The following is a 26,244-nucleotide window of genomic DNA, read 5'->3' as shown; positions in this document are numbered from 1 at the left end:
AAATACTTTTTTTCCCCACTGTATATATATATATTTTTTTATACTGGCCCCCCGTGGGAATCGAACCCACAACCCTGGCGTTGCAAACGCCATCGCTCTATCAACTGAGCTACATCCCTGCCGGCCATTCTCAGACCTCTACGTGCTTTGTAAGTAGGAAAACCTGCAAAATCGGAAGTGTATCAAATACTTGTTCTCCCCACTGTATGTTAGTACTTCGTGTCATGTCTGGCTACTGCTAGCTAACAGCAACAAACCCAGACGAGCTAAACGTGACAGCATCCAGCAGAGACCAGCTTGTCATTAGCTAGCTAACATTAGCTATATTATAGCTATAAAGCATTATGTTTACTGTTAATGTTTTTAACTAACATTATATATTTATTTGATTGTATATACTTTATATACATAGTCTTAGCAAGCTCTTTGGCAGCAAGCTAAGATATGTTTAGCTATAATATTTAGCTAGCTATCTTTGCCAACGTTAGCCTAGCTAGCTAGCATCAAGTGTAGGTGATATAAAAATGGCCGTAAAAACAGTTCTAGCTAAGTTTAGAAGTAAGACTGACGTTTATTTTTTACCGGAGAATTACTTTTAAATTACTTTTGATGCACCGTAGCAAATATTTGTAAAACTAGCTGAGGAGGCACTCAGTTTCATTAATAAACTCACTGCTTCTCTGTCTGTCTGTCTGTCTGTCTGTCTGTCTGTCTGTCTGTCTGTCTGTCTGTCTGTCTGTCTCTCTCTCTCTCTCTCTCTCTCTCTCTCATCTCTAGGTACTGTATCAGCCGCCCCCAGTACAAGACGTCATGTGGGATATCTTCATTAGTTTCCTGCTGGAACTTTCTGTACAGCACACTGGGAGCAGGGAGGTAGGCATTTTATCATTGTCTGTAGCTCTGAACCTGAGGCAATGAGATCACCGCTCGTTGGAGGAACAGACTACATCTTTAATACTTCTTATATTCGTAACACAAGAGATATGCACACACCAAGACACATGTTTCCACCACATTATAGCGTGTAGTACATTTTAATTAGTCAGAAAAAAGAGGAATAACAGCTATTTGATTGTTATGTGTGTATTTTCAGTCTCCCACCCATCTCCCAGGAGGGGGCTCTTCAGATCCTAGGCTTCCAGCCTCCTTTTGAGGAGATCAAGTTTGGTCCCTTTACAGGCAACGCTACTCTGATGAGGTACAATACTCAGAAATACTCTGATTTTTTTTTTACACTAGAAACAAGGTGCACAGCAAATGGCTACAGATCTTTTTTTTTATTTTTTTATCTTTGTGAACAGATGGTTCAGGCAAATCAATGACAATTTCCGTGTCCGTGGATGTTCCTATATTCTGTACAAACCCCACGGGAAACACAAGACAGCAGGAGAGACCGGTGAGTACGTCTTCACGGAAGTCTTCCTCTCTACTAACAAACTGGCTATGATGTAACAAGCTGGCCTCAGCTTGGAATTACAAAGAGGTCAAGTGTGTTCAAATGTCAGTCGATCCAGCAATTGTGGCTTGGTGCAGGCTTTGACTTTAGTTAGTTGTCCTCCGGGTTTTTCTGTTATATGAAGAAATAGCTTTTGTTTGACAATGAAACCGAAGAGATTAAAAAAGCATACAGTAGCACAGACTGTCCGCATGATTCTGTTTTTTACATTTAGTGTATTTTGATTATCTGTCCTCGCTGTTCCAGCTGAGGGGGCGCTGTTGAAGTTGACCCAGGGGTTAAGGGATGACACCATGGCCTACATTTACCACTGTCAGAACCACTACTTCTGTCCTGTGGGCTTCGAGGCTACACCGTTCAAAGCAGCCAAGGCCTACAGGTACGTTTCTCTCATATCCATATTTACTTTCTAACAGGTCAGATTCATGTTGCCAATTTACAAATAAACATTGTTTAGGCCTAACTGTGGATGTAGTCGTTAAATGTAATTATTTTTCGATTACTAATGATTTTATCACATTGTCAACCACGTAACTCCTGCTGTCAACCACGTAACTCCTGCTGTCAACCACGTAACTCCTACTGTCAACCACGTAACTCCTGCTGTCAACCACGTAACTGCTGCTGTCAACCACGTAACTCCTGCTGTCAACCACGTAACTCCTGCTGTCAACCACGTAACTCCTACTGTCAACCACGTAACTCCTGCTGTCAACCACGTAACTCCTACTGTCAACCACGTAACTCCTGCTGTCAACCACGTAACTCCTGCTGTCAACCACGTAACTCCTACTGTCAACCACGTAACTCCTGCTGTCAACCACGTAACTCCTGCTGTCAACCACGTAACTCCTGCTGTCAACCACGTAACTCCTACTGTCAACCACGTAACTCCTACTGTCAACCACGTAACTCCTGCTGTCAACCACGTAACTCCTGCTGTCAACCACGTAACTCCTGCTGTCACTAAGTTGTGCCAAATGTTTGTTCTTGTTTACTTCTAAGGGGTACATTACCAACTAATGAAATGGAACACTGGATTCTGATTGGTGAACCAAGCAGGAAACACCCTGCTATTCACTGTAAAAAGTATGTTCCTTTCTGACTTCAAATGCTTAAAAGAAAATGATATATAGTACTTTTTTTAGTACCATGTTGTCTTGTTAGTTGATTGCATAAGTTGATTACTTTTATCACATCATTATTTCTCACTTCTCTATCTTTGGTTGTTTTTAGGTGGGCTGATATTGTTACAGATCTCAACACACAAAATCCAGAATACCTTGATATTCGCCACACGGAGAGGGGTATTCAGTGCCGCAAAACCAAAAAGGTTTTAATTTTAATTTCAGTTTATAATTATGTTAGTTAAGGGGACCAGTTATGCTAACACGGAGATGGGGATGAGTTAGAGCCCGCGACGTTCAGGCCCTACCCTGCCCAGGCCTGATTGCTTCTGCCCGGTCCGGTCCGGCCCTCCCCGAAACCAGAAATCCATTAGCTGCTCCCCTCCCCTCCTCCCCTCCCCGAAACCAGAAATCCATTAGCTTCTCCCCTCCCCGAAACCAGAAATCCATTAGCTGCTCCCCTCCCCGAAACCAGAAATCCATTAGCTGCTCCCCTCCCCGAAACCAGAAATCCATTAGCTGCTCCTCTCCCCGAAACCAGAAATCCATTAGCTGCTCCCCTCCCCGAAACCAGAAATCCATTAGCTGCTCCCCTCCCCGAAACCAGAAATCCATTAGCTGATCCCCTCCCCGAAACCAGAAATCCATTAGCTGCTCCCCTCCCCGAAACCAGAAATTCATTAGCTGCTCCCCTCCCCGAAACCAGAAATCCATTAGCTGCTCCCCTCCCCGAAACCAGAAATCAATTTGCTGCTCCCCTCCCCGAAACCAGACATCCATTAGCTGCTCCCCTCCCCGAAACCAGAAATCCATTAGCTGCTCCCCTCCCCGAAACCAGAAATCCATTAGCTGCTCCCCTCCCCGAAACCAGAAATCCATTAGCTGCTCCCCTCCCCTCCCCGAAACCAGAAATCCATTAGCTTCTCCCCTCCCGAAACCAGAAATCCATTAGCTGCTCCCTCCCCGAAACCAGAAATCCATTAGCTGCTCCCCTCCCGAAACCAGAAATCCATCCCAAAAAATCATTAGCTGCTCCCCTCCCGAAACCAGAAATCCATTAGCTGCTCCCCTCCCCGAAAACCAGAAATCCATTAGCTGCTCCCCTCCCCAAAACCAGAAATCCATTAGCTGCTCCCCTCCCCGAAAACCAGAAATCCATTAGCTGCTCCCTCCCCAAAACCAGAAATCCATTAGCTGCTCCCTCCCGAAACCAGAAATCCATTAGCTGCTCCCCTCCCCAAAACCAGAAATCCATTAGCTGCTCCTCCCCGAAAACCAGAAATCCATTAGCTGCTCCCTCCCCGAAACCAGAAATCCATTAGCTGCTCCCCTCCCCGAAACCAGAAATCCATTAGCTGCTCCCCTCCCCGAAACCAGAAATCCATTAGCTGCTCCCCTCCCCAAAACCAGAAATCCATTAGCTGCTCCCCTCCCCGAAACCAGAAATCCATTAGCTGCTCCCCTCCCCGAAACCAGAAATCCATTAGCTGCTCCCCCCCGAAACCAGAAATCCATTAGCTGCTCCCCTCCCCGAAACCAGAAATCCATTAGCTGCTCCCCTCCCCGAAACCAGAAATCCATTCGCTGCTCCCCTCCCCGAAACCAGAAATCCATTAGCTGCTCCCCTCCCCGAAACCAGAAATCCGTTAGCTGCTCCTCTGTCTGTCACTCACTCCCGGTGCGCTGCACGCTCTCTGCTTATGGTGGCTCTGAGTCTGTGAGTGACAATAGCAACGGCTTCGCTTGGGCTGCTCTTCTCCATGACGAGACGTGAGAGCTGTTAGCTACTTTTCATCACTCTAAACTCTGACAAAAACTCAAGGAACATTATTATTATTATTATCTGTGAAATAACATCTACTGTCTTATATTTGGTTGAAGCACTTCTGGCACCATGTTATGATCTTAGTCAGATATGACTGTACTGCGCAGCAGAGCACGAGCAAACGTCTCAGCTTCAAAATGTTAGTGATTCCCGAGCCCTGACGTATCCTAGTTATGGATGAAAAATGAAACAGGCCCTAACCTAACCCAATGTAGAATGTCGGGGCCCGTCGGGCTCGGGTCAGGTAGCAGAGCTCAAGTATGAGTTTCTGACGTGAACCTCTCCTCTTCTCAGTTTATAGTTATGTTAAAATGAAAAAGTTGAAGGTACCATTCTTGGGTCTGTACAGCGTTTCTGACGTGAACCTCTCCTCTCCTGGCAGGTGGGAGGGAACCTTCACTGCATCATGGCCTTCCAGAGGGTCAACTGGCAGAAGCTTGGCCCCTGGGCCCTCAACCTGGAGAACCTGAGGCATGACCTCCACCACCAGGGGTCTGAGAGGGCCCAGGGGGGCTTAGCAGAGGCCCAGGAGGACAGGGAGAAGACCTCAGGAAAACACCAGGCTTTGGCCCGGCTAGGCCGCTCCAACAGCACAGGCACCAGTAACCAGAAGGACGTAGCTTGGAAATGCCTGTCTAACACCACCGAGTACAGACACAGGAGCTCAGCTGAGAGCGATCTCGAAGAAGATACCACAGATGACTGAGACTCAGTGAGAAGGCTGTGGAATTAATTAGTGCTGCTAAAATATGCTGGTTAGTATATCTAACATTCTCATGGTTTTCACCAAAAAGGAAAGCCAAAGTGTTATTTTATCCCATCTAGCACACTTATAGTATCGTCAAGATTCCCATCAAGGATTTTGCTGGATTATTCTGATGGAAAGTTCGTACAACATACAAGTTGATACACTTTAGTGTGAAAACGACGTTTAATCATCTAGCAAATGTATAGATGTGCAGGTAGCTTATTGGTTAAGAGCGTTGTGCCAGTAACCGAAAGGTCGCTGGTTCTAATCCCCGAGCCGACTAGGTGAAAAATCTGTCGGTGCCCTTGAGCAAGGCACTTAACCCTAATTGCTCCTGTAAGTCGCTCTGGATAAGAGCGTCTGCTAAATGACTAAAATGTAAATGTAGAGGACTGCTGCTATTAATCAGAATGTCTGATATCATTGCATTTAAAAGCCATTAAGAAGATTAAGATCAATTCATTATACACTTTAAAGTGAGTTGTGTTAGTTTGCGTATGTGACTAAAATCCAGTTACTATAGTAAGCCAAGTTTTTCTCAACTCCACGATGCACATCACATCAATGGAGTTAAGCGGAGACAACTGTGGGCGGACTGTACCTCCAACTACATCGAGTCGCTGTCAGTCGATACTTGTAAGAATTTAAGTTCTTAAACCCTCACCTTGTACCTATGTCTGTCCTCTGTAGCTGCTTTTCTTAAACCATTACTGTGTACCTATATTTGTCCTCTGTAGCTGCTTTTCTTTGTTTGCTGAAATCCACACTTTTTAATAAAACTTTTGTCAAATACAACAACCCGACTGTTTCCTTGTATCGACTGACAGCGACTCGATGTAGTCGGAGGGACACTCCGCCCCCACAGTCGTCGCAACCCAACTCCACCGAGATGTGCATGTGGTAGAGTTGAGAAACCCAGCTACAGTGAAACCAACTGCATAAACGTGCATCAAACAATTCAGTGGGTACAGTTGACATTGTGATGTCCCGTGAAACTATGTTAAGTGTAGACGTTCTTTTCCCAAAGAAAATACCTGAGAAATCAAGTCAAAGGATGATAATCACCTACCAAGATGTAGAGATTTCTCTTTGTGTTGTTATTGATGTCCAACGTGAGAGACAAGGGATAAGGAATGATTCCATGTTGTGTCTAAAGCCACAGTTAACTGTCCAGCTCAAGCATCTGTGGTTTCGTGTCTAGACTGATCCCAACACTACTATAAATGTATCATTATTTATTCATGTGGATTAGATGACTACTTTTTCTTAATAAATAACCATTTATATAAACTCATATCAAAAAGTGTCATAATTTTACAAATAATGATTCACAGAGTAGCACAGTATGAGTTATAATACCCATAACATCTAGCGGTCAAACAAGGAAATGGTTCCAATGACTCCATACCTGTTAGCAAAGGTGTCAGCTAGAGATGACGTGCAGGAGCTTGCAGGGATTTGTAGTTCTGCATGACGTCTACTTTGATGCTAATTAGCATTTTGGAATCAGAGTAAATAGAGCAGAATATATTGATAAAAGTCACCTTGTCCGAGAGAGATTTACATGGTTATTAAAACGTCACGCCAGGGTGAGACTACACGAAACAAAAGGCATGATGTTTATTAGTTTTTTTTTTTTATTACCCAATTTTTCTCCCCAATTTTGTGATATCCAATTGGTAGTTACAGTCTTGTCCCATCGCTGCAACTCCCGTACGGACTCGGGAGAGGCGAAGGTCGAGAGCCATGCGTCCTCCGAAACACGACCCTGCCAAGCCGCACTGCTTCTTTACACACTGCTCGCTTAACCCGGAAGCCAGCCGCACCAATGTGTCGGAGGAAACACTGTACAGCTGGCGACCTGGCCGCCACAAGGAGCCGCCAACCGGCCAAACCCTCCCCTAACCCGGACAACGCTGGGCCAATTGTGGGCCGCCTCATGGGTCTCCCGGTCACAGCCGGCCCGGGATCGAACCTGGATCTGTAGTGACGCCCCTAGAACTGCGATGCAGTGCCTTTGACCGCTGCGCCACTCGGGGAGGCCCCTTGATGTTTCGATAACCATGTACATTTGAAATGTTTCTGAAAATGAATGGTGGAAAAACGATTGGAAGCATTTCCCTGTTTGACCGTCAGCTTTAATGGGTATTACGACGCCTCCACTGTGGATCTCTACATGATATTAATGTGGACTTACATAACGAGTAATAACCGGTACCGCTGCACATTGACTCTGTACCGGTACCCCCTGTATATAGCCTCCCTACTGTTATTTCACATTGACTCTGTACCGGTACCCCCTGTATATAGCCTCTCTACTGTTATTTCACATTGTCTCTGTACCGGTACCCCCCTGTATATAGCCTCTCTACTGTTATTTCACATTGACTCTGTACCGGTACCCCCCTGTATATAGCCTCGCTACTGTTATCATTACTGTTATTTTACTGCTTTAATTTTTTACTTATCTATTGTTTACTTAACACTTATTTTTCTTAAAACTGCATTGTTGGTTAAGGGCTTGTAATTAAGCATTTCACTGTAAGGTCAACACCTGTTGTATTCGGCGCATGTGACAAATAACATTTGATTTGACTAATAAGAGCTCATACTGAAGATTGCTTTCTCATTCTCATAGCTTGATTTCCATGTAAAGTGTTTTTATTTTATTTTTTACAGATTTGGTTCTGTGCATGTATTTTCCTTCCTCTGAGGCCTCAGACCCAGGCATGTTTCCATGGATCTGTCTTCGTAGCTATACTATGTAAGCAGGAATACATCCTGGTTATTTAATACACACGGAGGACAGAACACTGGCTACATTACATCATCTGTTCTCAACTATTTACCTGGCTACATTACATCATCTGTTCTCTACTATTTACCTGGCTACATTACATCATCTGTTCTCAACTATTTACCTGGCTACATTACATCATCTGTTCTCAACTATTTACCTGGCTACATTACATCATCTGTTCTCAACTGTTTACCTGGCTACATTACATCATCTGTTCTCAACTATTTACCTGGCTACATTACATCATCTGTTCTCAACTATTTACCTGGCTACATTACATCATCTGTTCTCAACTATTTACCTGGCTACATTACATCATCTGTTCTCAACTATTTACCTGGCTACATTACATCATCTGTTCTCAACTATTTACCTGGCTACATTACATCATCTGTTCTCAACTATTTACCTGGCTACATTACATCATCTGTTCTCAACTGTTTACCTGGCTACATTACATCATCTGTTCTCAACTATTTACCTGGCTACATTACATCATCTGTTCTCAACTATTTACCTGGCTACATTACATCATCTGTTCTCAACTATTTACCTGGCTACATTACATCATCTGTTCTCAACTGTTTACCTGGCTACATTACATCATCTGTTCTCAACTGTTTACCTGGCTACATTACATCATCTGTTCTCAACTATTTACCTGGCTACATTACATCATCTGTTCTCAACTATTTACCTGGCTACATTACATCATCTGTTCTCAACTATTTACCTGGCTACATTACATCATCTGTTCTCAACTATTTACCTGGCTACATTACATCATCTGTTCTCAACTGTTTACCTGGCTACATTACATCATCTGTTCTCAACTATTTACCTGGCTACATTACATCATCTGTTCTCAACTGTTTACCTGGCTACATTAAGCTTAAATAAACATACAAATGATTCTCCTTACCTATTAGTGCAGTCCCTTGTTTCATCCACTTCTGACTCAGTTCAGCAATTGATTGTACTCTATTTTCTGCTTTTCTCCACATTTAAATTATAAATGTTAAAACTATTAACTCAATACAAGATATTCACTCAATACTCACTTGAGGCAATTGAGGAATCATCACGATACTGTTGACTGAAGTGAAAAGTTAATATCTCCTGGATTTTTATACTACAGCAGACTACATCAGTGTGTAACCTAATTATTACTACTTGGATGTGTCAGGTCACAGACGTGTGTAAAGCCAAGGGCTTCGACCCAAATGGCACCCTATTCCCTATTTAGTGCACTACTTTCGACCACAGACTTATGGGCCCTGGTCAAAAGTAGTGCACCATGTAGGGGAATTGAAGGTATCATTTGGGACACATCCAAGGTGATTTAGTTGTACTCTTGATTCACCAGGAGCGTGTATCCCACTCCTCTCCACTGTTGGGGTAGACCACCCAGGTGAGGCCTGGTCTCCTCTGTGTCCTGGCTGAATCTAGGAGGGGCTTGACCAGGGCTGGAGGACAGCAGTTCACCCCCTTACAGGGCACCATCTGACCGGACCTACTGGGCCACCTGGACCGCCTCAGAGAAACGGCTGGTCAGATATACACTGTCCATGCTGAGGAGAACACAAGACCAGTCATATCGCTGTATTTAAGGTACCACTTTTTTTTAAATCCTAGACGCCACAGGAGTCCACAGCCATGGATCAGGGCAAATTTGATATGAAATACAAAGGTTATCAAATAACATTCTGGCGATTTGACATAAAGTTCAGATTTAAGAGAGAATGTGTTATACACAGCGATGGCAAGGATTACATTACAGGAGAAGGAGAGCCAGGATTTAGCTTTTTAACTCGGCATCCACAATTGACTCAATTTTGTAAGTATTTTGCGAATGTATCAGGATAGCATCCTTGTAAATAGTATATCACAGGTTTGTCTGGTGGATTGCAACCCTCCTGGCTTGAATGTATGTTAGTGTGTTTTCCTTTTTGTATGAATTGTTTGTGAGAGCTTGAATATTGCAGCTAGAATGCTTGAGTTCTTCCTTTTTGTTGAGTGACAGGCTTTGGAGTGGTAGTAATGTTACCCGCATAAGAAAGCATGGCTTTGTTTACTAGGGCTGCAGTTACTTGCATTGGCATGCACATTATGTCTATTCTAACTAGAAGTTTGTTCCACAATTCAAATGCTAGATAGATACAAAGACATGGCCTCCTGTAGCTCAGTTGGTAGAGCATGGCGCTTGCAACGCCAGGGTTGTGGGTTCGATTCCCATGGGGGGGCCAGTATGAAAAATGTACGCACTCACTAACTGTAAGTTGCTCTGGATAAGAGCGTCTACTAGAGTCTGGAAACACTCTGCCGCTCCACCAGAGCTTCAGCCTCTTTCACGCTTGGGATAGTTTCCATGGCAATGAGATCGGCCCCTGCTGCAACTAGTGTTACAGGCTTTGGTTGGACGTTAGCACTGATTGGTGTCACCTCGTTAGTCAGTATGTGTTATACAGTCCCTTTGCTGGCTTGTCACCTCGTTAGTCAGAAGGTGTTATACAGTTCCTGTGCTGGCTTGTCACCTCGTTAGTCAGAAGGTGTTTCTTCCTGTTTGGTGTGGGTTTGAATTTTGTTTCCCTCTTCTTGGGCAAAGTTAGTGGGTCTCATGATGGGCGTCTTTTAGGTCCCAGTTGTTGTTGCTAGTCAACTTTCGGAACCCCACCTGTTTCGTTTTGGTTGTTGTTAGTGACTCTTTGCTAGTTCCCCAATTTTTGGTTTCTTGCTGGGGAACGTAACAAAATGGGAGCTCACCCGGGATCTTTTTTTTACCAGAAGTATGGTAGTCGCTCTAATCACCTACTCTGAAGCTCTGCTGTGCCCAGATATGAGTGCTTAAAAAGAGACTTGTGGTAGATTTTCTGTCACTGACATCCACCCAGAGGGGTTATAAGATTGGTGGAATCATTTTGAAAGTTGCATAAACACGCAGGCTTATACAATATTTAAAAAAGCCATGGACTTTACGTTGCAAGAATTTGTGGAAAACCCTACATTGGAGATGCTAGATAAATGTACGAAGGCAAATCTGCTCATCATTGCAAAGCATTATGACATCAAAGTTGCATGTGCAGATTCAAAAGCAGTTAGTCTATACTAACTGCTTTTGATGGAGGAGGAAATCCTTCCGGAAAGGGAGGATGATGAAAAGGGTGGTACGGGTGGTAGAGGACACCCTATAGAGATAGATATGGTAGAGTACAACCCATAGACTTGCAAATTTGGAGCAGCAGAAATCAGAGTTAGAAAGATCTGGAAGCCCTCCGCATCCAGTCAGGCCATCCCGCACCCTCAACTGAGTTTGATCTGGGTCGGAACAGCCGGCTTGTACCGCTTTTTAACAAAAAAGGAGGTGGACATATATTTTACTCTGTTTGAGCGGATTGCCACATCCCTAAAATGGCTGAGCGATATCTGGTCACTGCTCCTCCTGTATGCCGCTTTAGTTGAGATTATGACACTGTTAAAGATGCTATCCTTCGGGCTTACGAGTTGGTCATAGAGGCATACAGACAACGGTTCTGTAAATTACGAAACACAGAATCACAAAGCCATGTCGAATTCGCAAGGGAACAAGCATGTCTTTTAGATCGGTGGTGTGGTTCTTAAGAGGTCACGGACCTTGAGGATTTGAAGACACTCATACTTCTCGAACAGTTCAAAAATTGCCTTCACGAAAGGGTTGCTACCTACATTTATGAACACAAGGATCTCACTTTTGAGAAAGCTGCAGTCCTTGCAGATGAGTTTGATAAGGATCGGCAGAAAAATAGTTTTTCGTATCTGCCAGTTTGTCATTACTGCTGTGAGAAAGGACACATTGTCTCAGTGTCCTAAGTTGAAACAGAAAAATGAGAGAGAGAAAAAGCTGTTTCTTCTTGTGGGAGTACTCCAGCCCCTTAAGTCTCTGGTTGGGACTGGTGTATCTCATTAAGTCTCTGGTTGGGACTGGTGTATCTCATTAAGTCTCTGGTTGGGACTGGTGTATCTCATTAAGTCTCTGGTTGGGACTGGTGTATCTCATTAAGTCTCTGGTTGGGACTGGTGTATCTCATTAAGTCTCTGGTTGGGACTGGTGTATCTCATTAAGTCTCTGGTTGGGACTGGTGTATCTCATTAAGTCTCTGGTTGGGACTGGTGTATCTCCTAAACAAGATTTTGGATCAGATGTATGAACCGTTTGTTTCGGACGGGTTCGTGTCTCTGCAGAGTGATGATGCTGGGGAAGCACAATCCTTCATTTTGGAGGGTATTTTGCCTTTGTCTGACACTTCAGCAACTGGTTACAGTGTGTTAGTACAAGGCGTGGAGATGGGTTGCATGGAAGTTCCTTTGTATAATGTGGAACTTGAGTCTGATCTTGTTTCTGGTTCCGTTGTCGTTGGAGGGAGGCCTAGCTTATCGGTGAAGGGGGTCTTATTCATTTTAATAATATAATATAATAATATAATATGCCATTTAGCAGACGCTTTTATCCAAAGCGACTTACAGTCATGCGTGCATACATTTTTTTTTTGTGTATGGGTGGTCCCGGGGATCGAACCCACTACCTTGGCGTTACAAGCGCCGTGCTCTACCAGCTGAGCTACAGAGGACCATGGGAAATAATTTGGCTGGAGGGAAGGTCGTGCCAAATCGTGTCGTTTGTAAGGAACCCAGAGTAGATGAACCTGATGGGTTATCAGTAAAGTACCCTAGAGTGTTCCCAGAGTAGAGGAACCTGATGGGTTATCAGTAAAGTACCCTAGAGTGTTCCCAGCGTGTGCTGTTACACCTGCTATGTCTATGAAAGTCACCAGGAGCAAGTCTAGTGTTGAGGAGGATATCAGCCACCCCACCATGGTCGATCTGTCTGAGACATTTATGGGTGATCCTGATTTCGCTAAACCTCCCGAGTTGACCTCTCCTTTGAAAACCTCAAAGGTGAGCGAATTTGTAGGACCATTGAAGGAAGGGAGGGTCCCTACAGTTGACACTTCAATGTCTAGGAAGCAGCCGATTGCTGAACAGCGTAAAGATGTTTCCCGCTCCCCTCTTTTTTGCTGCGACGCGTCCAGAGGACAAGTTTGATGAAGTTCGTGTGGGTTACTTTGACAGAGATGGTGTTCTAATGAGGAAATGGCGTTCTCGCGCCACTTCTAGGCAGGACGATTGGCCCAGTGCATCTCAAATTGTCGTTCCAGTTACGCTTCGACAAGAGATACTGAGGTTGGCTCCCGATGGTAGTATGGCAGGCCATCTTGGGCTCAACAAGACGTTTGACCGTATCTTGCGTAACTTCTTCTGGCCTGGTCTGAAACAGGATGTTGTGTCTTACTGTAAATCCTGCCGCGTTTGCCAGCGGACGGGTAAACCGAACCAAGCTGTACCGGTTGCACCTTTGCAGCTTATTCCTACTTTTGACAAACCTTTCAGCAGGGTTCTAGTGGACAAAGCGAAGAGTGGTAACTAGTTTCTTTTAACCATAATGTGTGCTGCCATTCGTCTCCCTGAGGCCATTCCACTGAGGAAAATCACGGCTCCCAGTATTGTTAAGGCCCTGGTGATAAAAAATTTTTAAAGTTTGGACTTCCGCGCAATCAGACCAATGTTCGAATTTCATGTCAAAGGTCTTCCAGCAAGTGCTGCAGCTGTTGGGTGTTACCCATTACCCCTTTAATGCCTATCAGAGTCTCAAGGTGCTCTTGAGAGATTTAATCAGACTTTGAAGTCTATGTTGAGAGTTTACTGCTTTGAGTTTGAGAAAGACTGGGATGAAGGGGTCTTGTGCTGTTTGCAGTGCGGGAGGTTGTTCAGGAATCTCTCGGGTTTTAGTCCGAATGAGCTCGTGTTTGGACATCATGCCAGAGGTCCTTTAAGCTTGCTTGTTGCAGGACAGGAAAACAAATCTGTTGGAGTACGTTACCGCTTTTCGATACAGATTGCACCGCGCCTTTCAGTTTGCCAGTGAGAATCTGGAGAAGGGGCAAATGAAAATGAAAGTTTGGTATGATCGAAAGGCCTGAAGCCGCACTTTCGATGTGGGGGACCAAGTCCTGGTTTTGTTACCCGCTCTGGGGTCACTGTTGCAAGCTCGCTTTTCAGGCACTTACCCCATAGTGAAAAAAAATTGTAATCTGGATTACCTCATCGCCACACCGGAGCGCAGGAAAAAAACCTGGCTGTGTCAATTCAACGTGTTGAAACCATACTTCATCTGCTACAATCGGGCTGACAATGTTCTGCCACTGCTGTCACCGTTGACTATAGTCTTCCTCTAGAGCAGGGTTGCCCAACCCTGTTCCTGGAGAGCTACCCTCCTGTAGGGTAGCTCTCCCCAGGTTTTACTAACATGATTAATCTTATCAACCTGCTAATTATTAGAATCAGGTGTGCTAGATTAGGATTGGAGCAAAAACCTACAGGACGGTAGCTCTCCAGGAACAGGGTTGGGCAGTCCTGCTCTAGAGCATGAGAAAAGCCCAATACACCCTGTGCCTGTGGGACGGTTGACTAACTCAGAGATTCTAGAACACCTTGATGTCTTACTTGTCGCCGGAGGAAAAAGGTGACATTGTTGCACTGCTTTTAGAATATCAGGATTTATTCTCAGATGTGCCAACTCAAACAAATGTACTAGAGCATGACATTGACGTTGGGGACCCTGTCCCAATCAAACAACATGCCTATCGAGTTAATCCTGAAAAGAGAAAGAAACTCTGCAGTGAGGTGGAGTTCATGCTTGAACACGGCATTGCACAACAAGGCAACAGTCTATGGAGTTCGCCCTGTATATCAGTACCTAAGGCGGATGGGTCTCTGTGGTTTTGTTCCGAATTTCGGAAACTCAATGCCGTTACTAAGTCGGACTCGTACCCCTTGCCCAGGGTCGACAATTGTGTGGAACGTGTTGGCGCTGCTAAGTATGTTAGCTAATTTAATCTGCTGAAGGGATATTGGCAGGTCCCTCTAACTGAGCGTGCCAAAGAGTTGTCTGCTTTTGTCACTCTTGATGGTTAGTTTTCCTACCTTCGTCTTCAGTTTGGGTTACGAAATGCCGGAGCCACGTTTCAAAGGCTCATGCACATCGTACTACGTGGTCTGGAAAATGGGAAGGCATATTTGGATGATTTGGTGGTATTTAGTACCACCTGGCCAGAACACCTTCAGAATATTAGGAGTCTGTTCGAGCGTTTCGCAGCTGCCAACTTGAGAGTTAATCTGTCAAAGAGTGAAATTGCCCGAGCAACAGTGAAATATCTCGGGAAGGTGGTGGGGCAAGGGAAAGTCCGACCGGTCCTGGCAAAAGTGGAGGCCATCAATAACCTTCCGGTACCAGCTTCTCGCCAGGAACTGTGCAGATTCTTGGGAATGGCTAGTTACTACCTGGCTTTTTTGCAAGAACTTTGCCCAGGTTGTTGCTCCACTTACAGATTTGACCAGTCCGAAAGTCGTTTTCCGTTGGAGTCCCGACTGTCAAGAGGCTTTTGAGAAGACAAAGACCCTTTTGGTCTCTGCACTGGTGCTAGCTGCTCCGGATTTCCGTCGTCCATTTGCTTTGTACACTTGATGCCAGTGGTGTAGGAGAAGGGGCTGTGCTCCTACAGAAAGAAAATAACAATGCTGAGCACCCTGTGGGGTACTTTTCAAAGACATTGGCCTCATATCAGAAACACTACTCGATTATCGAGAAGGAGACGCTCGCTTTTGATACTGGCTCTACAGCACTTCGAGGTTTACGTATCGGTCTCTACCCCACTGGTGGTCTATACCGATCACAACCCTCTCGTTTTCCTGCAAAAGACGAGCTCCACGACTCGCCGACTCCTTCTCTGGAGTCATATTGCAGGAGTTTCCCCTTGAAATCAGACGTGTCCGTGGTAAGGCCAAGTTGGTTGCTTGTTGTCTTTCAAGGGTGGGCAGACAATAATGTCCGTGGTCCTCTGTAGCTCAGCTGGTAGAGCGTGGCGCTTGTAACGCCAAGGGTAGTGGGTTCGATCCCCGGGACCACCCATACGTAAAAATTTATGCACACATGACTGTAAGTCGCTTTGGATAAAAGCGTCTGCTAAATGGCATATTATATATTTATTATTGTAATACGTTTGGTGATTTGTGTTTAGCCAGAGTGTAGCCCTGGCACACATTGACTGCACGTTTTTTGCCGAATTGGAGATGAGTTTTGTTTTGGTTGGGCTCGTTCCAAGGGGACGAGAGTTATAGAAACTTTATATTAACAAACAAAGAAAAGTGGTTATATGAGACCACCAGTGTTTATATCAGTTTATATTGGCCTGAGAGATGTGAAGGGTTAACAGCTTTAGTTGGCTCTCCCTATTTGATTTCTAAAAAAAAACAATCCTTTATCATACAGTATTATAAAGAGCCATGAGTGCATGAAATACCCTTCCATCTTATATAGCGCAAGTGAACAGCAAACCTGGTTTCAAAAAACAAATAAAGCAACACCTCACGGCACAACGCCTCTCCCCCATGTGACCTACTTGTTGTGTGTATGTACTGACATGTATGTGTAACTGATACAGTGAGGGAAAAAAGTATTTGATCCCCTGCTGATTTTGTACGTTTGCCCACTGACAAAGACATGATCAGTCTATAATTTTAATGGTAGGTTTATTTGAACAGTGAGAGACAGAATAACAACAACAAAAATCCAGAAAAACGCATGTCAACAATGTTATAAATTGATTTGCATTTTAATGAGGGAAATAAGTATTTGACCCCTCTGCAAAACATGACTTAGTACTTGGTGGCAAAACCCTTGTTGGCAATCACAGAGGTCAGATGTTTCTTGTAGTTGGCCACCAGGTTTGCACACATCTCAGGAGGGATTTTGCCCCACTCCTCTTTGCAGATCTTCTCCAAGTCATTAAGGTTTCGAGGCTGACGTTTGGCAACTCGAACCTTCAGCTCCCTCCACAGATTTTCTATGGGATTAAGGTCTGGAGACTGGCTAGGCCACTCCAGGACCTTAATGTGCCTCTTCTTGAGCCACTCCTTTGTTGCCTTGGCCGTGTGTTTTGGGTCATTGTCATGCTGGAATATCCATCCACAACCTATTTTCAATGCCCTGGCTGAGGGAAGGAGGTTCTCACCCAAGATTGGACGGTACATGGCCCCGTCCATCGTCCCTTTGATGCGGTGAAGTTGTCCTGTCCCCTTAGCAGAAAAACACCCCCAAAGCATAATGTTTCCACCTCCATGTTTGATGGTGGGGATGGTGTTCTTGGGGTCATGGGCAGCATTCCTCCTCCTCCAAACACGGCGAGTTGAGTTGATGCCAAAGAGCTCGATTTTGGTCTCATCTGACCACAACACTTTCACCCAGTTCTCCTCTGAATCATTCAGATGTTCATTGGCAAACTTTAGACGGCAGAACAAGTATTTGATACACTGCCGATTTTGCAGGTTTCCTACTTACAAAGCATGTAGAGGTCTGTAAAACAAAAATCCAGAAAATCACATTGTATGATTTTTAAGTAATTCATTTGCATTTTATTATTGGCATCAGCTAATGGGGATCCTAATACATTTAAAAAGACCAGTCTCCTAGATAATTAGGTCATAAGCAATTGAGTATTCTTGGCAGCTGTCTTCCATACCTCAACACTAATTTCCTCAGCGTAAGCTCCAGTGCTGAACGGCCCCGTAAGGTTCAGAGCCTGCCACTAGAGGCACCCTACCACCTGACGAAACAAGAAGCCAGCTCTTAGAGACTTACCCACAAAGACTCACATCTGTAATCACTGCCAAAGGTGCTTCTAAACTCAGCAAAAAAAAGAAACGTCTTCTCACTGTCAACTGCGTTTAATTTCAGCAAACTTAATATGTGTAAATATTTGTATGAACATAACAAGATTCAACAACAGACATAAACTGAACAAGTTCCACAGACATGTGACTAACAGAAATTGAATAATGTGTCCTTGAACAAAGGGGGGGTCAAAATCAAAAGTAACAGTCAGTATCTGGTATGGCCACCAGCTGCATTAAGTACTGCAGTGCATCTCCTCCTCATGGACTGCACCAGATTTGCCAGTTCTTGTTGTGAGATGTTACCCCACTCTTCCACCAAGGCACCTGCAAGTTCCCGGACATTTCTGGGGGGAATGGCCCAAGCCCTCACCCTCTGATCAAACAGGTCCCAGACGTGCTCAATGGGATTGAGATCCGGGCTCTTCGCTGGCCATGGCAGAACACTGACATTCCTGTCTTGCAGGAAATCACGCACAGAACGAGCAGTATGGCTGGTGGCATTGTCATGCTGGTGGGTCATGTCAGGATTAGCCTGCAGGAAGGGTACCACATGAGGGAGGAGGATGTCTTCCCTGTAACGCACAGCGTTGAGATTGCCTGCAATGACAACAAGCTCAGTCCGATGATGCTGTGACACACCGCCCCAGACCATGACGGACCCTCCACCTCCAAATCGATCCACCTCCAAATCGATCCCCCTCCAGAGTACAGGCCTCGGTGTAACGCCCATTCCTTCGACGATAAACGCAAATCCGACCATCACCCCTGGTGAGACAAAACCGCGACTCGTCAGTGAAGAGCACTTTTTGCCAGTCCTGTCTGGTCCAGCGACGGTGGGTTTGTGCCCATAGGCGACGTTGTTGCCAGTGATGTCTGGTGAGGACCTGCCTTACAACAGGCCTACAAGCCCTCAGTCCAGCCTCTCTCAGCCTGTTGCGGACAGTCTGAGCTCTGATGGAGGGATTGTGCGTTCCTGGTATAACTCGGGCTGTTGTTGTTGCCATCCTGTACCTGTCCCGCAGGTGTGATGTTCGGATGTACCGATCCTGTGCAGGTGTTGTTACACGTGGTCTGCCACTGCGAGGACGATCAGCTGTCCGTCCTGTCTCTCTGTAGCACTGTCTTAGGCGTCTCACAGTACGGACATTGCAATTTATTGTCCTGGCCACAAATGCAGTCCTCATGCCTCCTTGCAGCATGCCTGAGGCACGTTCACGCAGATGAGCAGGGACCCTGGGCATCTTTCTTTTGGTGTTTTTCAGAGTCAGTAGAAAGGCCTCTTTAGTGTCCTAAGTTTTCATAACTGTGACCTTAATTGCCTACCATCTGTAAGCTGTTAGTGTCTTAACGACCGTTCCACAGGTGGATGTTCATTCATTGTTTATGGTTCATTGAACAAGCATGGGAAACAGTGTTTAAACCCTTTACAATGAAGATCTGTGAAGTTATTTGGATGTTTACAAATGATCTTTGAAAGACAGGGTCCTGAAAAAGGGACGTTTCTTTTTTTGTTGAGTTTATAACAACTCACCTGTAATGAGCATCATTAACCATATATACTCATACCAGTATAAGGTTTGAAAATCAAAATATTCATGAAATTGTCCCCCCCCCCCCCATTTGTGGCACAGTCGATGCCACGCAGGGCTACGGGCCAGAAGGTTGAGGGTTCACCGACCACCACAGACAAGCTCACTCTTCCTGCCTGTTTCATTACTTCACGATCAGAGCCGGCTGCAGACAATGATCAGCGAGGGAAATCCGATTTTCTACATTTTGATATTAATTAAAATTTATAATTACTAAATATATGCAACGAATTTCCCACCAACAGGTTTCTGTGCCAATGCACCACACAACCAATAAACTAAGCATACCGACTTCGGGCACTTCAATATCATGGTTTGTGTTTTCAACACCACAGTAAATAGACTTTGTCAATCTGGACAAACAGAACATACGTCCCTCCCTACCTTGTAGATTTACCCAGTATCAACGGCTCGGTTTAACAATCTCCGAACGTCGTTAAACTTTTTGGTGTTTTGTAACAGATGTTTCTTTCCATTCATCAAATGGCCGCTGCACAGTTTGGATTGATTGATTGATTTTATTTGTCAGAAAAATAAAATAAAAAACATATATAAACAAAGATTTTTCAAAGTGACCGGGATTTCACAATAAAATCAGACTTATTTCCATTGTGGACCCTATTTTTTTTACATAAATACATAAACAATTACATAGATACAGACACATTACAGAGAGACAGACACATTACAGAGAGACAGACACATTACAGAGAGACAGACACATTACATAGATACAGACACATTACAGAGATCGAGACGAAAAAATGCTCAACCTCCAGATGCGTATGAGATGGGAGTTTAAGTACAAATTCTTGCCAGCTTGTTTTAGCTGGTCTGTAGCTTATTCTTTAGATGTTTGGGGCTGCTGGTGAACCCATGATGTGCTGAACCATGATGAGCTGTACTCTCAGGCCCATGGGAGATGTCTGCTGGTGAACCATGATGAGCTGTACTCTCAGGCCCATGGGAGATGTCTGCTGGTGAACCATGATGAGCTGTACTCTCAGGCCCATGGGAGATGTCTGCTGCTGAACCATGATGAGCTGTACTCTCAGGCCCATGGGAGATGTCTGCTGGTGAACCATGATGAGCTGTACTCTCAGGCCCTTGGGAGATGTCTGCTGGTGAACCATGATGAGCTGTACTCTCAGGCCCATGGGAGATGTCTGCTGGTGAACCATGATGAGCTGTACTCTCAGGCCCATGGGAGATGTCTGCTGCTGAACCATGATGAGCTGTACTCTCAGGCCCATGGGAGATGTCTGCTGGTGAACCATGATGAGCTGTACTCTCAGGCCCATGGGAGATGTCTGCTGGTGAACCATGATGAGCTGTACTCTCAGGCCCATGGGAGATGTCTGCTGGTGAACCCATGATGTGCAGACATAATCAAAGTGTCACTGGACTAGCGCACTTTCCGGAGTCTTCAGAGTGACTATAGCTAGATTTCCATCCAACTGGCGACAGAATTTAATGCGAATATTCTAAAATCTTCATTACTTATGCCATTTCAGTATGCCATTTCAGAGTTTCCTTTAGGAACATTTGGTGCCAGACATGACAGGAAAGATTTTTAATTTCACGGACATCCATATGCATTCAGATCTGACCTGGCGCAGCCAGCGACATCAATAAATGAGGGATGTTGGCCAAACGATCCACATTTCCATGTCCTTAACAGCTATAGCATTTGCAACACTTTATAGCCTTTTATTTTTTATTTTTTTGGGGGGGCTACTTTCCTAAAATAATAATTGTCCACCTCGCGGTTCAGCTGTCAGAGATTTGAGCACTAAATGTGTCAGGGCATTGCATGCATAGGCCTACAGGCTTAGGTGTCTACTTTACGATATTAATATTTGAATAACTATAAATATATATAAATTAAATATATATATATATATATATATAGCCTATATAAAGGAAGAGAAGCTTAGGCGGAACCCCAGTGAGATAGAGAGAGGTATGCCGGTGGCATGCTACGACACCGACATGCATTTCTTCATGTCAGATGTCTCCTGCGTCTGCCATACAGATATAGACGTACAGAAGGAGGCTAATTCATTCAATACATTTACGATCAGAATATTTTGTATAAAGATAAGCATTATATTGTTAGATTATAGGAGTAAAGTAGTAGGTCTGAAACAAGACTTCCTCACCTCAAGTTCGACTGTCGGAGTTAGTTGGAGCGACAGGGCTCACTGCCTTCATATCATAGGCCTGCAGTAGCTAAAGCTTCATAATAGCGTTTCTAAACTTTATCAGGGTAAAAGTTAGTCAAGCCATTGCTTATAGGGAACATATGAGCAGTAGAGTGAATGTAAACCAGAGAAAACCACTCTCCCCTGTGACCAATAAAACACCACACTATCCTCCCCTGTTACCAATAAAACACCACACTGCCCTCCCCTGTGCCCAATAAAACACCACACTGCCCTCCCCTGTGACCAATAAAACACCACACTGCCCTCCCCTGTGCCCAATAAAACACCACACTGCCCTCCCCTGTGCCCAATAAAACACCACACTGCCCTCCCCTGTGCCCAATAAAACACCACACTGCCCTCCCCTGTGACCAATAAAACACCACACTGCCCTCCCCTGTGACCAATAAAACACCACACTACCCTCCCCTGTGACCAATAAAACACCACACTGCTCTCCCCTGTGACCAATAAAACACCACACTGCCCTCCCCTGTGACCAATAAAACACCACACTGCCCTCCCCAAAGCAAAAAAGAAAGTTTGACAACCCTCCCCTAGTCTGGACCACCCCTCCCCCCAAATACATTTCCATCTGTCCCTAATCATCAAGCTTTGATCATTTGAATCAGCTGTGTAGTGTTAGGGCAGAAGGGGTGGGGGGGGGGTAGAAGGATTACTTTATACTATTCCAGGTATTCCTTAAAGAGGTAGGGTTTCAAGTGTCTCCGGAAGGTGGTCAGTGACTCCGCCGTCGTGAGGGAGCTTGTTCCACCATTGGGGTGCAAGAGCAGCAAATAGCTTTGACTGGGCTGAGTGGGAACTGTGCTTCCGTAGAGGTAGGGGAGCCAGCAGGCCAGAGGTGGATGAACGTAGTGCCCTTGTTTGGGTGTAGGATCAGAGCCTGAAGGTAAGGAGGTGCGGTCGAACACCAGACGGGCTGCGGCGTTCTGGATGAGTTGTGGATAAGTACATTGCAACTGTGTGAATGTTCACTTTTATGTAAAGTCCAGACAACTGCTTGCGGAATGCCCATTGGTCCAGGTGTGTTCTGGTGGTATAAACCTACCTGAACAGTTTTAATGCAATGGGAAGCCCATGCACAATTGATGGTCCATTAGCAGGCAATTAAGTATGCTAAGGGTTCGTTTTTTTTTTGTTGGGGGGGGGGTTAGTAAAAAAATTCATACATGTATTCTAAGCAGCCTGCTAGGTCTACAGGAACAGTCATGTATGCTTTTTACTGAATAAATGTAGGTTAACAGGAAGAATAAACCAATATCACGATATGCCTTGCCCGATATCATATCAAATTATCGAAATTGGTGCCCACCACTATATGTAATAAATATCAGATTTATATTTAAATATAATTTCATTATTAATCATATAAACTGAACCAAAATAAACGCAACATGTAAAGTCTTGGTCCCATGTTTCATGAGCTGAAATAAAAGATCCCAGGAATTTTCCATACGCACAAAAAGCTTATTTCTCTCAAATGTTGAGCACAAATTAATTTACATGCCTGTTAGTGAGCATTTCTCCTTTGCCAAGATAATCCATCCACCTGACAGGTGCGACATATCAAGAAGCTGATTAAACAGCATGATCATTACACAGGTGCAACTTGTGCTGGGGACAATAAAAGCCTACTCTAAAATGTGCAGTTTTGTCAAACAACACAATGCCACAGATGTCTCAAGTTTTTGAGGGAGCATGCAATTGGCATGCTGACTGCAGGAATGTCCACCAGAGCTGTTGCCAGAGAATTTAATGTTAATTTCTCTACCATAAGCGCAACATGTAAATCATTTTTGAGAATTTGGCAGTACGTGCAACTGGCCTCACAACCGGAGACCACATGTAACCACGTCAGCCCAGGACCTCCACTGGCACCACAACCGGAGACCACATGTAACCACGTCAGCCCAGGACCTCCACTGGCACCACAACCGGAGACCACATGTAACCACGTCAGCCCAGGACCTCCACTGGCCTCACAACCGGAGACCACATGTAACCACGTCAGCCCAGGACCTCCACTGGCACCACAACCGGAGACCACATGTAACCACGTCAGCCCAGGACCTCCACTGGCCTCACAACCGGAGACCACATGTAACCACGTCAGCCCAGGACCTCCACTGGCACCACAACCGGAGACCACATGTAACCACGTCAGCCCAGGACCTCCACTGGCCTCACAACCGGAGACCACATGTAACCACGTCAGCCCAGGACCTCCACTGGCCTCACAACCGGAGACCACATGTAACCACGTCAGCCCAGGACCTCCACTGGCACCACAACCGGAGACCACATGTAACCACGTCAGCCCAGGACCTCCACTGGCACCACAACCGGAGACCACATGTAACCACGTCAGCCCAGGACCTCCACTGGCCTCACAACCGGAGACCACATGTAACCACGTCAGCCCAGGACCTCTACTGGCACCACAACCGGAGACCACATGTAACCACGTCAGCCCAGGACCTCCACTGGCCTCACAACCGGAGACCACATGCAACCACGTCAGCCCAGGACCTCCACTGGCACCACAACCGGAGACCACATGTAACCCACGTCAGCCCAGGACCTCCACTGGCCTCACAACCGGAGACCACATGTAACCACGTCAGCCCAGGACCTCCACTGGCACCACAACCGGAGACCACATGTAACCACGTCAGCCCAGGACCTCCACTGGCACCACAACCGGAGACCACATGTAACCACGTCAGCCCAGGACCTCCACTGGCACCACAACCGGAGACCACATGTAACCACGTCAGCCCAGGACCTCCACTGGCACCACAACCGGAGACCACATGTAACCACGTCAGCCCAGGACCTCCACTGGCCTCACAACCGGAGACCACATGTAACCACGTCAGCCCAGGACCTCCACTGACACCACAACCGGAGACCACATGTAACCACGTCAGCCCAGGACCTCGACTGGCACCACAACCGGAGACCACATGTAACCACGTCAGCCCAGGACCTCCACTGGCACCACAACCGGAGACCACATGTAACCACGTCAGCCCAGGACCTCCACTGACACCACAACCGGAGACCACATGTAACCACGTCAGCCCAGGACCTCGACTGGCACCACAACCGGAGACCACATGTAACCACGTCAGCCCAGGACCTCCACTGGCACCATCCCTACGGTGCAGCATGTTGGTGGCAGCATCATGTTGTGGGGATGTTTTTCAGCGGCAGGGACTGGTAGACTAGTCAGGATTGAGGGAAAGATGAACTTAGCAAAGTACAAAGAGATCCTTAATGAAAACCTGCTCCAGAGCGCTCAGGACCTCAGACTGGGGCGAAGGTTCACCTTCCAACAGGACAACGACCCTAAGCACACAGCCAAGACAATGCAGGAGTGGCTTCGGGACAAGTCTCTAAATGTCCTAGAGTGGCCCACTCAGAGCCTGGACGTACTCGATCAAACATCTCTGGAGAGACCTGAAAATATATGTGCAACAACGCTCCCCATCCAACCTGAAAGAGCTTGAGTGGATCTGCATAGAAGAATGGGAGAAACTCCACAAATACAGGTGTGCCAAGCTTGTAGCGTCATACCCAAGACGACTCAAGGCTGTAATCACTGCCAAAGGTGCTTCAGCAAAGTACTGAGTAAAGGGTCTGAATACTTACACTACCAGTCAAGAGTTTGGACACACCTACTCATTCAAAGGTTTTTCTTTCTTTATTTTTACTATTATTTACATTGTAGAATAATAGTGAAGACATCAAAACTATGAAATAACACATATGGAATCATGTAGTAACCAAAGAAGTGTTAAACAAATCAAAATATATTTTATATTTGAGATTCTTCAAATAGCCTTGATGACAGCTTTGCTCACTTTTGGCATTCTCTCAACCTGGGGTCGAACCCGGGGTCGAACCCGGGGCTGCAGTGGCGCTTTAGCACTCATTGTTGAATTTGCGATTTCCAACTGCTTGTGTAATGTTTTATGTCCAATGTCCGATGAGCACTGATACATTTTATCTATAATTTCTCTTCCATATGACAAGGATTGAAAAGGATTTGCCAGTAGATTGCCGACTTGATGCATGATGATGACTGCTTGTCTAGCTTGCTAGCTAAGATTTTGAAAGTATGATGTTGACATGATCAGTCCAATCAAAGCTAAGGTAGATATAACGTGATTTGATGTCATTTTATCTGTGGCCGATGACCTTGAGCCTTCTTGGATGGGCACTTCTAATGTAACTCTATGGCAGCACCCAAGGGGGCTTGAACTTTACAGTTCTCCCTGTAGATTATACGGTGACGTAGTGTCCCCATGAGTGACAGAACGCTGGGCCAATCACGGCGCAACTAGAGAACATCACCCAACCCCTACGCTCCGTATTTTCCGCTGGCTGCCCCACCACCACAGAAAGCACTGAGCTAGGCTGAAACACCTGCATTTTGGAGCTGCCTTACTCAATGATTTATTTTACATTCTTTGCAAACTGATATGTGACACATATTGATGCCAAAATAACATGCAAAACAGGCAACAACAAAAAATAAAAACACTTTTGGGGCTCAAAACGCGCCACCTGCCCTGAATGACACATCGCCACTGGACACCATATGTATATTCTTGGAGCTTGAAGCTCCTTTCCAATAATTATAGAGGGTCATATTCTGGTGACATGTTCAATGATGCTTAGCTGCCATTTGACAAAATATA

General features: G+C 45.4%; 1 protein-coding gene across 1 annotated transcript in view; it reads left to right on the top strand.

Annotated features, from left to right (window-relative positions):
* The window catches only part of LOC121534181 (basic immunoglobulin-like variable motif-containing protein), an 84,471-nt gene extending 79,021 nt beyond the window's left edge, over window positions 1-5,450 (top strand). The window contains exons 4-10 of the mRNA XM_041840723.2: window positions 778-873; window positions 1,094-1,198; window positions 1,302-1,396; window positions 1,703-1,835; window positions 2,462-2,545; window positions 2,693-2,789; window positions 4,791-5,450. Coding sequence (XP_041696657.1) covers window positions 778-873; window positions 1,094-1,198; window positions 1,302-1,396; window positions 1,703-1,835; window positions 2,462-2,545; window positions 2,693-2,789; window positions 4,791-5,114 — 934 coding nt within the window. The 3' untranslated portion in view covers window positions 5,115-5,450. The remainder of the gene's footprint in view (window positions 1-777; window positions 874-1,093; window positions 1,199-1,301; window positions 1,397-1,702; window positions 1,836-2,461; window positions 2,546-2,692; window positions 2,790-4,790) is intronic.
* The last annotated feature ends 20,794 nt before the right edge of the window (window positions 5,451-26,244 follow it).

The sequence above is a fragment of the Coregonus clupeaformis genome, unplaced genomic scaffold (genome assembly GCF_020615455.1).
Source record: "Coregonus clupeaformis isolate EN_2021a unplaced genomic scaffold, ASM2061545v1 scaf0008, whole genome shotgun sequence".
Classification (NCBI taxonomy): Eukaryota; Metazoa; Chordata; class Actinopteri; order Salmoniformes; family Salmonidae; genus Coregonus; species Coregonus clupeaformis.
This window is presented reverse-complemented; position numbering and strand designations above follow the sequence as displayed.